The 14,502-nt window shown below is 39.4% G+C and overlaps 2 protein-coding genes across 9 annotated transcripts; one reads left to right on the top strand and one right to left on the bottom strand.

The window, feature by feature from the left end:
* Positions 1-1,009: 1,009 nt before the first annotated feature.
* On the top strand, positions 1,010-7,806 carry LOC116256721 (scarecrow-like protein 1). 8 transcript variants are annotated; one of them, XM_050079273.1, is made up of 3 exons: positions 1,010-1,268; positions 2,172-2,207; positions 5,368-7,806. In XM_050079273.1, exon 3 carries the CDS (start codon positions 5,962-5,964, stop codon positions 7,675-7,677), a length of 1,716 nt encoding a protein of 571 aa, XP_049935230.1. In that variant the 5' UTR covers positions 1,010-1,268; positions 2,172-2,207; positions 5,368-5,961; the 3' UTR covers positions 7,678-7,806. The 8 variants fall into 8 exon arrangements, with proteins under 8 accessions (XP_049935230.1, XP_031489068.1, XP_031489054.1 ...); XM_031633208.2 differs by having other exon boundaries at positions 5,384-7,806; XM_031633194.2 differs by having other exon boundaries at positions 5,765-7,806.
* A 2,544-nt stretch (positions 7,807-10,350) lies between these two features.
* On the bottom strand, positions 10,351-13,236 carry LOC116267814 (CSC1-like protein At4g35870). The gene has a single exon (XM_031649750.2). The coding sequence runs from the start codon at positions 12,855-12,857 to the stop codon at positions 10,374-10,376; it is 2,484 nt and encodes an 827-aa protein (XP_031505610.1). The 5' UTR covers positions 12,858-13,236; the 3' UTR covers positions 10,351-10,373.
* Positions 13,237-14,502: the final 1,266 nt, after the last annotated feature.

Genomic DNA, 14,502 nt, shown 5'->3' on the forward strand with positions numbered 1-14,502 from the left:
AAATTCAAATTTGAATATGAATCTGAATCTGAATGTGTGAATTTCTAAAAAAGCAAGTTAAGAGTATACTCGGTCCGAATTCGATCCAATGACATTCCTAATCATTTTGTTTATGAAACCTGGTTTGGAGGGTTTTGGGCCGATGTGTGAGCTCATGCCCATCCGCTTTTTCATCCAAAACGTCGTTTTGGGGAGCGGGGGCCAAGCTATTAATCTTTTAAAAAACATGGTTAATTAAAAAAATGACTCATAAAGTTTATTCCTAAGGAATTAACTGTTAGTTCAATGAAAATTTGTCATTTACTATCTAAAGAAAAAGAAAAAATTACCTAATTTGTTGACACATCTATGCTTTTCTTGAGTGTGTTTCCAGCATTAATAGAAGCAAAAAAAATGTTCACTTTAACTAATTTAGATATTCATAAAGAAAACCTAACTAATTTGAATGTAGTTTAATATTAATTAGGGTTACTGGTAATGAGACTAATGCAAACTAATTAATGAAACATGAAAACTTACTCGAGCTATTTTGCTCACTTTATGTCATTCATCTAACTTAGTGGTAAGTTAGGCTTAATTGACCAAGGTGTATTTTTTAATTAAGAGTGAAAAAACATAAGTTTGTTTCCACAAATATTATTGTCAAATCCTAAGTGGGTCGTTCAAAACTTTGGTTGTAATTTATATTATTTCTACAAAAAGGTTAGCATGGAAATGTTTTTATATTACTTCCAAAGGCGTGTCGAAATAATTTAATCTACAGCTTGTTATGGCGAATCAAATGTCGACAGCAACCGGTCTACTTCAATGTGTAAAACACTTATCTAATTGAAAAGGAAAGAAAGATCAAAACTAAGCCACGAATACGAGTGGTCGATATAATCGGAGTTGAGCCCTTAATTGTCGCTGCAAAAGAATCTTCGACGGTGTTCCAATCCGTCGGCTACGATCACATGTATGCATCACACCAAACAGCTATCGACGATAAGATGTTCACGTGCGATCAAAGGGCAGCCATGAAATGAATGCCAAAAAGTAGAGCTTCTTGGAGAAAATTCTTCGTCTTCTCTTTACAGACAAAGACTAGCAGCTGCCCTTTTCCTTTAATACAGTTACCAGTGGCAAAGGTACCCTTGTTCCATCTTCTGGTTGAAAATTGACTGCACAATCCGAGGCTTGTAAGTAGAACCTGCTGCACCTCACATAATCAGAAGGGGAGAGCTCAAGGGCCAGGGGAGTAAAAAAGATGGACAGATGGACCGTGGGAGGTGAGTTTCTCTCACTAGAAAGTCTAAACCACCACCATCCTTTCATTTTCTGTGGGTGGTCCTCGTGGTTGCCTTTCTGTGCAATCTTTTTGAAAATCTCGGCACAGAGAGAGAGAGAGAGAGAGAGAGAGAGGGGAAGACATGCCTCATGCTTCAAATGGCTCGTCTTTGATTCTTATTCTAATGAGTTCCATGGGCCCCTCCCCTCGTAACCCAGATGACGAAAAGGGAAATCTTCGCTCTCCTATTATTGCTGGCTCTCTCTTGTTGTGGAGGGAAAATGCATCTTGTCCTTGATCAAAGTACCCAGAGAAGGCATCTCTTTCTTTCACCTATTTGGTTGTATGTGGTCCTTTGCTTTCCTTTTGTCCTTCATTTTTTACTGCTTCTCTTGAATTACATTTGCTTGGCTCTGTCTTCTTTGTTTAGCCTGCTTTTGCCATGAGATTGGTTCGTTGCAAGTGGTCTATTTTATTCATAAAGTCAATAGACTTGTCCTCTGCTTCACTTTACTTTTTTGTTTCCTAGCTCGCATGTTCTGCGACCCCTGGTAGGAATTCCTTCTTGGTCTTTGTTTCCTTGGGAAGAAGCCCATTCGAGGATTCTTTGTACCTTGTCTCTTTTCTTGTTACATTTTAGGAAAACCATGGTAAAAGGGGTGGGGTTTTTTGGCTTTCGCTGACAAACCCATTTGCAGGGGGGGGGGGGGTTGGGGGGGGTGCTCTCTCTTTTTCTGCTTGCTTCTACTTTTGTCTATTACTTGAATTATTATGACTGCTAGACTGAAAATTTTCACGCTTTCTTTCAAGTGGTTAATTTTTAGTGTCTGATAGTATTATAACTAGGCATGTTCCTGGTGGGTTATCTGATCCTTGCTTCTTCTTTGTGTTGTTTTCTCCTCAGGTTTTATTGATCAAGGTCGGCTGCTGCAAAATCAAGGTACGTCCTTTTTATCGTTGTAGAGGCTTTTCTTCGGCTACAAGAATTTCGGTTCTGTACTATTTCTTGAATCCGCAGAGTTGTGAACTCCGTTGACTGCATAATATTTTCCGTGATATGAGTTCTCTGTTTTGCTGTTCAGCAAACAAAGCGAGTAGAATGGACCTTTGCTTTCTGTTTGGTTTCTTTTAAGATGGTGATGGATGCTATATTGGAAAATTAATAGTCTCGCTTTACATGAAACATTGATACTCTGATGGTATCGTGCATCCTTTCTGGGATCATTTGCACTACCTACTTTCATAAATCATGTAACCTTGTGGGTAACGTTCTACGGAACACCTTATGGGTAATGGTTAAGCTTCTGTCACTCCATTTTCTTCTCAGTTTAGGCGGTGATAGTTGTCTGAAAGTACCCAGTGGCTAATACTAAGTGTCCAGATCTAATTTACATATTTGAGTTTGGATGACTGAGTAGTGAGTACTTATACCATCTGTTTATTGAAACGACTTTATATTAAATTTCTTCATATGCATTTCAGTGTTCTCAACTTATTATTTCTGTGAACAGAGAAGTATCTTCCCGCTGGTCAACTCTCCTTGGTCGCATGACCTGTTGTATTTTTGCTCCCAATTGACTGCACAATCTTTTCGATAGCTTGAGTTTTCTGCTTTCTTTTCCTACATGAAGAGCAAGTTTGATTGATTTTTTGCTTTCTGCCGTTGAATTGGTGATGGATATTGTATCGAAGATTATGGCTTGTCTTTGTTACATGAAATATTGACGCTATTATGGTACTCTATTAACCTCTCTGAAATCATTTACACCTCTTTCGTGAACCATAGTACTTATAGATAATGTTTTAGCCAGTGTTGTACGTATCGTACGATACGGGGCCGTATCGTACGATACGTATCGTATCGTTTGAAAAATACGATACGATACACCCCCTGTATCGCAAATGGGGGTGTATCGTACTTGTATCGTACGATACGTGCGGTACGGGCCCCCGTATCGTACGATACGGGCTGATTTCTAAAAAGGAGACTTGAACCCCATTTTTTCGAGTTTTTTTTATAAAAACCCACCCCTTCCTCATTTCTAATCTATAGATTGTACCGTTTTAGAGGGAAATCATTGATTTCCATTGTGAAATCATCGATTTCCATTGTGAAATCATCGATTGTCACCGTGAAATCATCTATTAAACCATGGATTTGTGCATGGGTGGCTGATTCCCATTGAGAGGAAATGGTTTTTTTTTAAACCATGAAGATAAAGATGAAAAAGAATGATATTGTTATGAATTTTGATGTCTATGAAGTATGAATGATGAACCGTGAACGTGTAAGTTTATAGCATTTAGCAAAATAATAAGTCTATCATTATCTAAAAGACTAAACCATGTTTTCTATGAAGAATTTATTATTTTTAATTTTTTCTGATTTTTTATGATTTTTTTGATTTTTTTTTAAAAAAATTCTGATTTATTATTATTATTTTTTTAAATTTACGATACGGTTACGATACGTTACGATACAGCGTATCTTAAAGCCCGACCGATACGCCTTACAATACGCTTTTTACAACATTGGTTTTAGCTGATGAAAATAGCCTCCACAGTGGTTTCACAGGCTTGAAGGGGTCTACCGGAGGCTATTGATATAGTGGGAATCCATTTCCAATCCACATTATTTTAGTTTGAGCCATTGAGTGCTTGCCATCTGTTATTGGAACATGTTATCAACGTCTCTGCATGTGTATTTTAACATTCTTGAATAATTCATTATGAACAAAAATACGCCTTCCTATTAGGTAAGCTATCGTGTGTCTCCATTTTTATTGGTTTTCACTTGAAAAATTCAAATTTGAAATGTTCACTATTTTTCTTTTCAGATGGTCCGTGTATAGGCATCTCGATCTTGGAGATTTTGTTTGCAAGTTATGTTTACATTAGTGGTTATAACATTTGGTTTATTGAGTAGGAAATATAAAATTGGATTCTTGGTAGTGAATGAGAGCACGTAGAGTTGTAAATCCAGGTTCTTTTTTCCAATCCGAATGTCTGTAATCCATCAAGGTGTAGTATGAAGGATATTATATGGCATTTATGTTGAATCTTTCTGTTGGAACCACCAGCTATTAAACAGTAAGTATAAGATATCCATTATATCTTAGAATTCCATTAATGAGGCCTTCATTATATGTGCATCGGGTCCAGCAATTAGCTTGTCTAACATATCGCGAAGGCACCATAGCCCCATTCATTTTGCGCTGGAGGAGCACATATTTTACCTGTTTTCGCTTTTCAAATTTTAATGGGTACTTGAATCCTTGCACTTCTCTAGTGCATAACTGAGAATTAATTATTGACAATCATTTTGCCGCCACTAGTTACTGTAGGAATCAATTAATTTACCTTTTGATGCTTGCAATTCAAAAATGTGTTGATCAATGAAGTGCACAAACTAGGTTAAATGTTAACAGATGTGTTGTTAGCACTTGGCAGTTGTTCAGTTTAACATAATAAATAATTTAACCAGGTGTAACTATTTATTACTGTTCAAGCATCTTTAGCAAGCTGAAACTTTAATCTTCATGTCATTATAAATTGGTAAATTTAACATCACAGGATGGTGAACCCTTTGTCTTGTATAGATCCCATTGGGAGATTGAATTCCAGCTTGTGGTCAGTTTTTTAGTTGAAACAAGATGGAAGATTTTCCAATTAACTCTTATTTTAAATTATCAACAGAATCAAGAATTTATGGATTGATATTGAGTTATAGTGCTGTTAATAACTTAGACTTGTACTGCTGTTAATAACTTAATGTCCAGCAGTCATCAGTCATGTATGTTGGGGGTGCGATAGTAGTCTGCGATCATACAAAGAAAATGCAGAAAAGGTGAATTTGGTGGACTATGCATTGCAAGTTTTAACGGATAATTTTTATTTTTTATGTTAAACTGAGTTGTAGCTCAAGGTAATTATGAATGATACAGATCTAGCCTTTCTGATGGTGTCTTTAGACAATATAAAACTGTTCTGCAGTTTACTTTGCTCGTTCTGTAGCTATTGCTCAGGAGCTGCCATTCAATTCATCAATGAAACTTTTAATGTTCTAGTGTATGATCATGCTGCTTTATTGTTTATGTCAGTACAATGCCTTGTCAGGATGGGTAAGAAAAGTAAGGCCTCAGTTATCAACTCTGGACGTACACACATGGAATACATGCTGAAAGATAAAGGAAAATGGGTCTGAACTCTGAGAGACATCTTTGCAAGCATATCTCGGAAGTTTATTTCTTCTTTTGGTTGAAGAAAAGCCTTAGCAACCCGTCCTGTTTGATTGAGTAGCATGCTTATTGTGATCTATGATGCCACTGCCTTTGTCAGGGGTCTATGGATGAAATTGCCATTTGTCACACTTCATTCCACTACTTGCATCTTAGATCCTCACGAAATACTGACTTTTTTTTTCTTGCTAGTAATATTCAGATAATAGGAAATGCATGTTTGCACTAGCTCCTTATTGGCGATCTTCTCTTCTTTCAGATCTCAAATGGCTTCAGAGAGTACGGACTCCCATAAGCATCATTGTCTTAATTGTTTCTTTTCTTTGTAAAGGAAATATCAAAAGAAAAGGTCATGCTGCTAGACCGAGTAGAGAACCATGTGTTTGTTGAGCACTACCAAACTGCTTAGCTTGTTGGATACTGAACCCATCTTCTACTAAAACAAACATAGCTGCAATGGCAACATTTTCTTACGTTAGTGTTCCACAGAAGAGAAAGTTCATATACAGTGAACCAGAGCCCCCACGTGGTGGTATTTATGATGGGCAGTTTCTCCGTCTTCCTGCCACAGGAGAGGTGTCGGTACAGCCAAACTTTCAGAATTACAATGAGCCTCGAGCAAATGGAAGCATGCTCCAGTCTGTGAGACCTACTGCTTATCAGTCACTTGATAGTTCCGGTTCCTCTGATGCTACTCAAGACTCGTATGGTTCCTTGAATGCTGCTGTTAACAGGCACTTTTGGAGTTTCTCCAATTCAGAGTCCAGCCATATCCTGGACACAAGTTTTGAAGATCACAGTGCATGTGAAATCAGAAAGAAACTTGAAGAACTCGAAAGAGAATTGTTGGATGATAATGTTAACAAGGAGATGGAGGACTGTCAGGACATTTGTGTCGATGGAGAATGGGCTGAACCAATAGAGAATCTCTTGCTGGTAAATTCCCCAAAGGAATCATCTTCTGATTCAAATCTTAGCGGCAGTAAAGAAATGTCCAATGGTCCAGTTACTAGTCCTCTTAGGAATCTGAGGGAGATAGTAAGAAGCCCAAAAGAATTGCTCTTTGAGTGTGCATTAGCAATATCTGAAGGTAAACTGGAAGAAGCATCTACCATGATCAATGATCTCAGGCAAATGGTGTCAATTGAAGGTGACCCTGAACAGAGGATCACAGCATACATGGTGGAAGGCCTTGCAGCTCGTTTGGCAGGTACGGGGCATGGGCTATACAAAGCTCTCAAATGCAAGGAGCCACCAACCTCTGATCGCCTCGCAGCCATGCAAATACTTTTTGAGGGTTGCCCATGTTTTAAATTTGGATTCATGGCAGCCAATGGTGCCATTGCTGAGGCACTCAAAGATGAAAAGTGTGTTCATATAATTGATTTTGACATAAATCAAGGAAGTCAGTACATAACTCTTATTCAAGCTCTTTCTACCAGGCAAACCAGTAACCCTACACGTGTTAGAATAACAGGGGTGGATGATCCTGAGTCGGTACAACGTGCAGTTGGTGGCTTGAGAAACATTGGCCAGAGGCTTGAGATGCTAGCAGAGGCAGCTGGTGTTCCATTCGAGTTTAGGGCTATACCTGCAAAAACATGTGATGTAACTCGGAACATGCTCGACCTCCGACCTAGGGAGGAGGCATTGATTGTCAATTTTGCATTTCAGCTTCATCATATGCCTGACGAAAGTGTCTCGACACTGAACCAGCGGGACCATCTTCTGCGCATGGTGAAGAGCCTGAACCCAAAGTTGGTTACTGTTGTAGAGCAAGACGTAAATACAAACACAGCACCATTCTTAGCTCGGTTCCATGAGGTTTATGAGTACTATTTAGCTATATTCCAGTCATTAGATGTAACCATGCCGAGGGAGAGGCCGGACAGAATGAATGTGGAAAGGCAGTGTCTTGCTCGCAATATAGTAAACATTGTGGCATGTGAAGGGGAAGAAAGAATTGAAAGGTATGAAGTTGCAGGAAAGTGGAGAGCAAGAATGATGATGGCAGGATTTGAAGCATGCCCACTGAGCGCATACGTGAACGATACAATCAGGACGCTTCTTCATAGATCATACTGTGACAGATACAAACTGAAGGATGAAGGTGGTGCGCTGTACTTCGGGTGGGAGGGGAAGAACCTGGTTGTAGCCTCAGCATGGAGATAAGGTTTCTCGTTCCATTGAAACCAGCCCGTTAATGTAATAGCTGGTAATATATATGTTCTTTTTTTATTAATTCATATATATATGTATATGGTGAGGAGGTTATGATAAATGAGATGTAATTAACCCAGATATGCCAAGTCTTTTCCGAAATCTATCGCAGCAATTGTGTTCATCGTGATCCCTTAAGAATAGAGATTGAGCTATCTTTAATGTCATAAAACAATAGTTATTCATATTTTCAGCAGGCATATATTCTAGAGGGAGAAATTGACTATTTCTCAGACCTGGCTTGCATGGGACTGTCCATTATAGTCCTGTTGTTCATGTAGCCTGGGATATAAAAATCCCAAAGCTGTCCTAAACGTTTGCATGCCTAGTGCCCTAGTCGTCCTTCCTATTCTTACTGTTCGCCAACTGCAGATTAGCATCATGATCCTTAACAGGAGTAATCACACCTGGTTTAAAGAGTGAACTTGACCAAAAAAAAAAAAATCTAGAACAAAGTATGAAGCAACTAACCAACTTTTAGAAAGGTGACTTTAATTGGTTGATTTATTTACTTAGTCAGTTATGCCAATCGATAGAGGTATGGTAGGGATCGCTTGAAGTGGTTCATGCGCCAATCCCACGAGGGTCCTATGTTCCTCTCTTCAAGCCTTTGGGTGCAAACCAAAATTGAAGCTTATTTTTCTAGTTGAAAGACCAAGTTCTTCGTTCTTCACATATTGATGAGTAGGTTAAGAAGGAAATCAAGACAAATCTTTTCTAATTACTGGTGATTATAAGTTCAATTCCGACAGGTCTCTATTTTTAGCTGGTATGGATCTCACCCGCTTGCATTAAGATTGCACAAGCCGAGGAGATCTAAGATTTTATTTTATGATATTAGATTCTTGATTTCTAATGAATATCTGAAACCTTACGTATGAAAGATGCAACGATACCACGCATTTGTAAACTTGGCTGTTGTAATTCATGGATCTCAGGTCATACCACTCTCATCTTGAACTTGGGACCCATGGATTTGAGTCAAAATTGTGATTTAAATCCGCAGTTCACAAATACTAACCTTGAGGTTAAAGTGAGCCTCTTGTTGAATCAGATTCTGAGTTCAAAGATATGGGATTATTAAACGCCTGTAACTGGGAAATGAAAGTTTGATTCGTTAATAAAATTTCTTCAGCACGGATTTTTGTTTCTTTCAAAGGTCGACCAAAAGAGATCTGATTTCAAAAGTTCGTTCTCCATGCTTGAAAGAGGACACTAAAATAACCCAACACACACTAAGAATCTTCAGAAATGCATTGAAGAAATTATCCTTTTGAAAAGGAAAGAAACTGTCCCCCGCTCTTTCAAGAGGTTGGTTGGCACAATGGCTTGAGGTGGGACTCCATTCGAAATGCATCAATCTCATGCGCTGCGAAAATGAGGTCACCGATGGACAAGTTAAAGCACATCAGGAGCGACACTGCGAAGCATCGAAAACAATTCCTAAGTGCTAGAGAAATAAGGGGTTGGGAGGGAGCTTCGCTAAGCGTTGGGTTTCTCCCTAGGAATAAACTTTTTAGGGTTCAAGAGATAGATCGTCTTAAGGGTATTAAGTCCATCAAATGTGGCGTTTAAAATAGTGCAATTTTCTTAATGCTTCACGTTTTATGTTAAAATCTATGAACAACAATCGTTTTGGATACTCACTGCAGCGGAGAGCATAAACCCACAATGAGGAATGTCGATCGGTGGATTCTGAACCCGTTTGTCCAGCCCAGCAAAAAACCATGATCCAATTAACAATTAATTCAGTACGAAATTCTGCATTCAAGCCCCCAGTTTAGTATTAGACTTTGCATAAATCTAAAATCTGAAAATGGTCCAAGTGTGACATTAGAGCCGTACAACTGATCAAGCGGGCTCAACTCGAACTCACGTATGTCGGCTCGCTCAAGCTCAACTAGTTTAATAAATGAGTTGAGCTCTTAATATGCACACTAACAGCATAGAAAATATCAATAATTGGATTTAATGAAATGTAAAAAGAAATAGTCGGTTTCTTTTCTCGTGAGGGCAAAGCATAAATCAGCTTACATACAGAGTTCTTACATTTTTAGCATGGTGTCAAGAAAGAAAAACGCCAGACAAGAATGTGATAAGGGTAGATCTTGCGAAAATAGATGCAGGTCCTAATAACTCGGCAACGTTTCATGTACCAAACCAAACAGTTTTGTTGTTACCAATCACACACACACACCAGGAACTACATACTCACCCAACCTATTGGAGATAAGAACCTAAAAACACCCCTTTTTTTGTTGAAAAAGGCCAGATTTGGAAAAGTCAGATCATTGGCTTGAACGCAACGAATACAACATCGAAAATTCATCTTTGATCTGCTTCTGAGAAGATCAACATACAGAGCTGCAGATACTGATACAGATCAACCACTGGCGTTTACACAAGTAGATATGCCACAGAAATCTCTGGATAAAGCTATTTCAACTTTCCACCATGACAAGCCCAAGTTGTTGGAACAGTTGAACAAGTTGTGGGCAAATCTTGACATTTTCAGACTCCTAAAATGATAAAAAAGAAGAAAAAGACCGAACATTCATTTCATAAAGTCACAAAAAACATCATAATAAGAAAAACTGTACAAGAGTGGTAGAAAGGGGAAGCAAGTGAAAAACAAAATAATAATATTTTCATATATTGTAGGCATCCCAATCATAACTTGGTTGGGAGAAAACCTCATAATCTGTTGGTCCATCCACAACAGTATCAACTGTCTGCATCCCATCCAACAGAAATGGTTGAAACCCGTCATTCCTTGAAGGTACAAGTTTATACAGGAGTAATATTCCACAGGTGAAGACAGCCTGCAACCTTGCGGAGTCTCCACGAACCGAAAAAAATAAAAGCATAGACAAGAGGAATAGAACTACACACAGTCGCATGATGCACAATACACTATCCATGAGCTTTCCATCATTGCCTGCTGGGAAACCACGCACTCTGTAAATGAACAGAAAGTTATACTTGTCCACAATATACCTATATCCGAAGTAGAATGCACCAACTGGAACAACAAGTGGCGCAAACGAAGAATATATCATGGTCAGGGCAAATATTGTCAGATTGAACGCATAGTACTGTGCAAAATCAAAAGCCTGTTCTGGTACATGAAGATTTCTGCTGATTGGATAGACGCAAAGGTCTTGACCTTGAAGATCAATGCCATTCAGGCCATGGCCATTGGAGATGCTATACAAACCATTCTCTCTTTCAGATATGAGGGGTCTTCGCAGAATGTCTTCTGGGCTTTCTGAAAGGTCGTTCTCATTCTGTTCTGGAACCAGTTGAAGCATGTCATTCTTTTTGAACTTTTGCAGCTTCCTTTTGATCCAAGGGATTGGAGCCAGTAAATCATACGAAATGCCCAAAAACGTGCTTGTAATAAGAAATGCAAGGGAAGATAAACAAGAGCGTGAAAGGAATGAAGCACTCATGTACTGCTCTATTCTCTTACAATCTTCACCATCCAGATAACAACGACCCATCCGAAGTAAAGTACTCTCCAAAGATGACTCCAACAACGCACGCAACAGTATCAAATTCACAAGAAAGAAGCAAACCATTTTCAGCAGGGAAGCCCGCTGCTCCCCTGACACAGTCAAATGCCGTTCAAACTTTGAAAGTGAGCAAAGTGCTGAAGGTATTACTATATACATGCTCACGAATATTAAAACATTTGGAAGAAACTGAAGAACTACTGCTGCAGCCCAGCTTGTCGCCTGCACCCAATCCAACCAACGTTGAGCATTGTCCATGGCCTCTGCATCAATAATCCGCCCAGCACTTTTCACAGCACTAATTATAGCAAGGGGAGAGCTGCAGAATAAGAGCAATAACAACAAACAAGTGTTCACTGCCACTCTGCGGATCTTCAATGAAATCTTGCTCATACCCATGTGGTTCCAATATATATCTGATGCTGGTGGAGCTCTCTCAACTTTCCATCTACTTCTCCCGAGCTGCAATTCCATCACAGGAACGAACCTCCCAATTGGTCTCTTCTTTTCCATTCTAAGATCTTGGATTGCTTTGTTTGTGGAGTATATATCTTTGAAGATAACGAAGGCAATACCAGCACCCTCGGCCCTACCTTCTTTGAAGAGGGCTATTTCAACCCCTAACTTCCTTTCTGCCTCTTGCAACCTTTGCAGTTTCTGTTCGTCAGTAAGACCTAGTGTAACAACAGCCCATTTCCAAAGCTCCCGCATATTCAGCATGAATTGCTCGTACAACTGCTTGCATCGTGCAGAATTGTCGTTGTCATGCCAATGTAGCACTTCAGAAGGAGAGAACTCTGCACCATCTTCTCCATGATCATCCCCAAGGGAATATTCTCTTCTTTCGAATGCTGCGGCAGAATCAAGACGAGCTTGCAACCATGATATGTCATTCCTAACCTTTACCAACTCTGCCATCATGTCGTCCAGCGAGCACAAATTTAATGGCACAATGACCTTGTACACCTTTCCAGGATACTTGTGTAAGAAGTAGTCTTCAAGAGGTCGCCTATCCACAGCAAGTCCCCTCGGTATTCCCTCGATCATGACCGTGAAGACAGATACAGAGTTCACCGTAGGCGTCCCGTCGTGGAAACGTGTAGTGCTCAATCGATCCTCCAGAGTCAAGATCCCGAAATGAACCACGCAAACAACCAAAATCATATAAAAGACGTGTACCCATAAAAGGGAGGATCCCTTCGCGATGTGATTAATGGTGGTCTTCGAGAACTGATCATCCATCAACACAGTACCTCCATAAAGATTCAACGGAAGAATCAACCCCAGTGCGAAAACTGCAATAACAAGCAGCATAACGAAGCTCCCACCCTCGATGTACAAGAATTGGGCGGCATTGGCGCCGCAATGCCGAGCGATCTGCTGGCTCGTGGTGTGCCAAACAGCGAGAAGCTTTGCAAAGAGGCCGGAAGGACTGGGCATGCGGTGGTCGCTCCTGAGCTTAACGAACAAGAAAAGAGCCACGCAACAAAACGCCCCGACCGCGGAGATGTTGAGAAGGTACTGTATATTCCCATACCAAGCGCCGTTGATGCCGGGCTCGTCCGGCGGAGAAGGAGATGGAGGAAGAGCAATACTCGCATTCACTGAATTCTCCATATCCGCACACCCAAAACCTATCTAATGATTAAAATCAACCATAAAATCGAGCAAGCAACCGACGAGGATCCAACCAACTTCGAAAATCCTCCACTACCAATCCACCACCTCCGCGATTCACACAAAGACATAGATAAAATCAAAGAAACCCCCAATTTCACGAGGAAAACTGATCGAAGAACAACACGAATCAACAAACTAGAGAACCCCAACAAATTATCTCAATGAAACGATCATGCCAGAGGTGAAAGAAAAGAACCTCTATTTCGTTTTTACCTCCTGGACGTAATTGCCGATTCATCGATCGATTTAGGGTTCTTGAGAAGAACGGGAAGCAACAGAAAAGAGGAGGTGCTGGAAGGCCTGTGGTTCCAAGCCCCATTTATTTTCCTGTGGGGCACTCGGAAGAGCCTTGATATGGTAGGGAACTTCCCATTGTAGCCACCATGTGGATGAGATCACGTAAAGCTCCACTCAACGTAAATGCCAGACCGCATATTTGCATTTGATAATAGGAATGTAAACTATTCCAATATAAGAATCTGATGTTGGATTTGGATCCAAATTTAAGTAGCTCTATTTGATAACAATTCTCATTTGGCTAGTAATTATTAATTAGAAATGCTGATGATATTGGTGTAAGTATCGTATCGGTTTGCTCATTAATACGGCATATCAGCCAATATCCCTGCTGATCTGCCTCTCCGATTTTAATAACATTCGCAACCACTTCCAAATTTAAGAGATAGAAATTCATTCTTTAAGGACGTCTAAATTCGATTGCATGTAAAGATGACCACGATTGTGGTGTTGCATGTTTTAGCATTCAAACTACTTTAAGAATCGGCTTGAATCGGTTGATCCGAATCAAATAGGTGGCAAACCGATCCAATAGACCAATTCAAAAGTGGCACATGTGACCTTTTTATTTTTTTTATTTTACAAAAAATCTTTCCTTTTTTTCTAATTCACAATTCACCAAACTGGCAGCTTCATAGATTCAAAAACTGATCTCTACAAACCAATTTTTGACTTGAAAAGACTCCACTAAACACGCAATGTGCTCTACCATTATAAGGCATAGTGCCCATGGAAATCAGTCGATGGACGAAATGCTTCTCTTATTTCTCAACTCTTGAAGCACCTTTTGATAGGATGTCCGGTTAACAACAGCAGAGTAAGAATTTTTTTTCCTGAAATAGGCCTTGTATTGTTGACCCAGTGAAATATTTCAAGAGACCACATCTAGCTCCGCTACGATGCCTTTTTGCGCAACATTCTTAGTTCTTACTTCATTAAAAGTATAGGTGCCTTAACATCTTAACATACCAAGCATCCTACCATATAGTATTTTATAGATATACCTAGACACTAACCACACTTTTTCATTATGTGGGAAACATCACTATCTCTTAGTCACAAAAGAAAATTTTGGAATTGGGAATTTGACTTTTTAAGAGAATCTTTCATCCAGAAAAGCAAAATAACGGATATTCCCTCTGAAAAATATATTCGCTTGAAGGTTTTATACTTCTTAGTGTGAGCATAATTTTCGGCTTTTCAAGTGACCTAAAGTTGCTTTTTGATAAGTTTATTAATAAATATGAACTGAATGTCTTACCACCAATAGAATTGATAACAAGAA

The sequence above is a fragment of the Nymphaea colorata genome, chromosome 1, assembly GCF_008831285.2.
Source record: "Nymphaea colorata isolate Beijing-Zhang1983 chromosome 1, ASM883128v2, whole genome shotgun sequence".
In the NCBI taxonomy this organism is placed as follows: domain Eukaryota; kingdom Viridiplantae; phylum Streptophyta; class Magnoliopsida; order Nymphaeales; family Nymphaeaceae; genus Nymphaea; species Nymphaea colorata.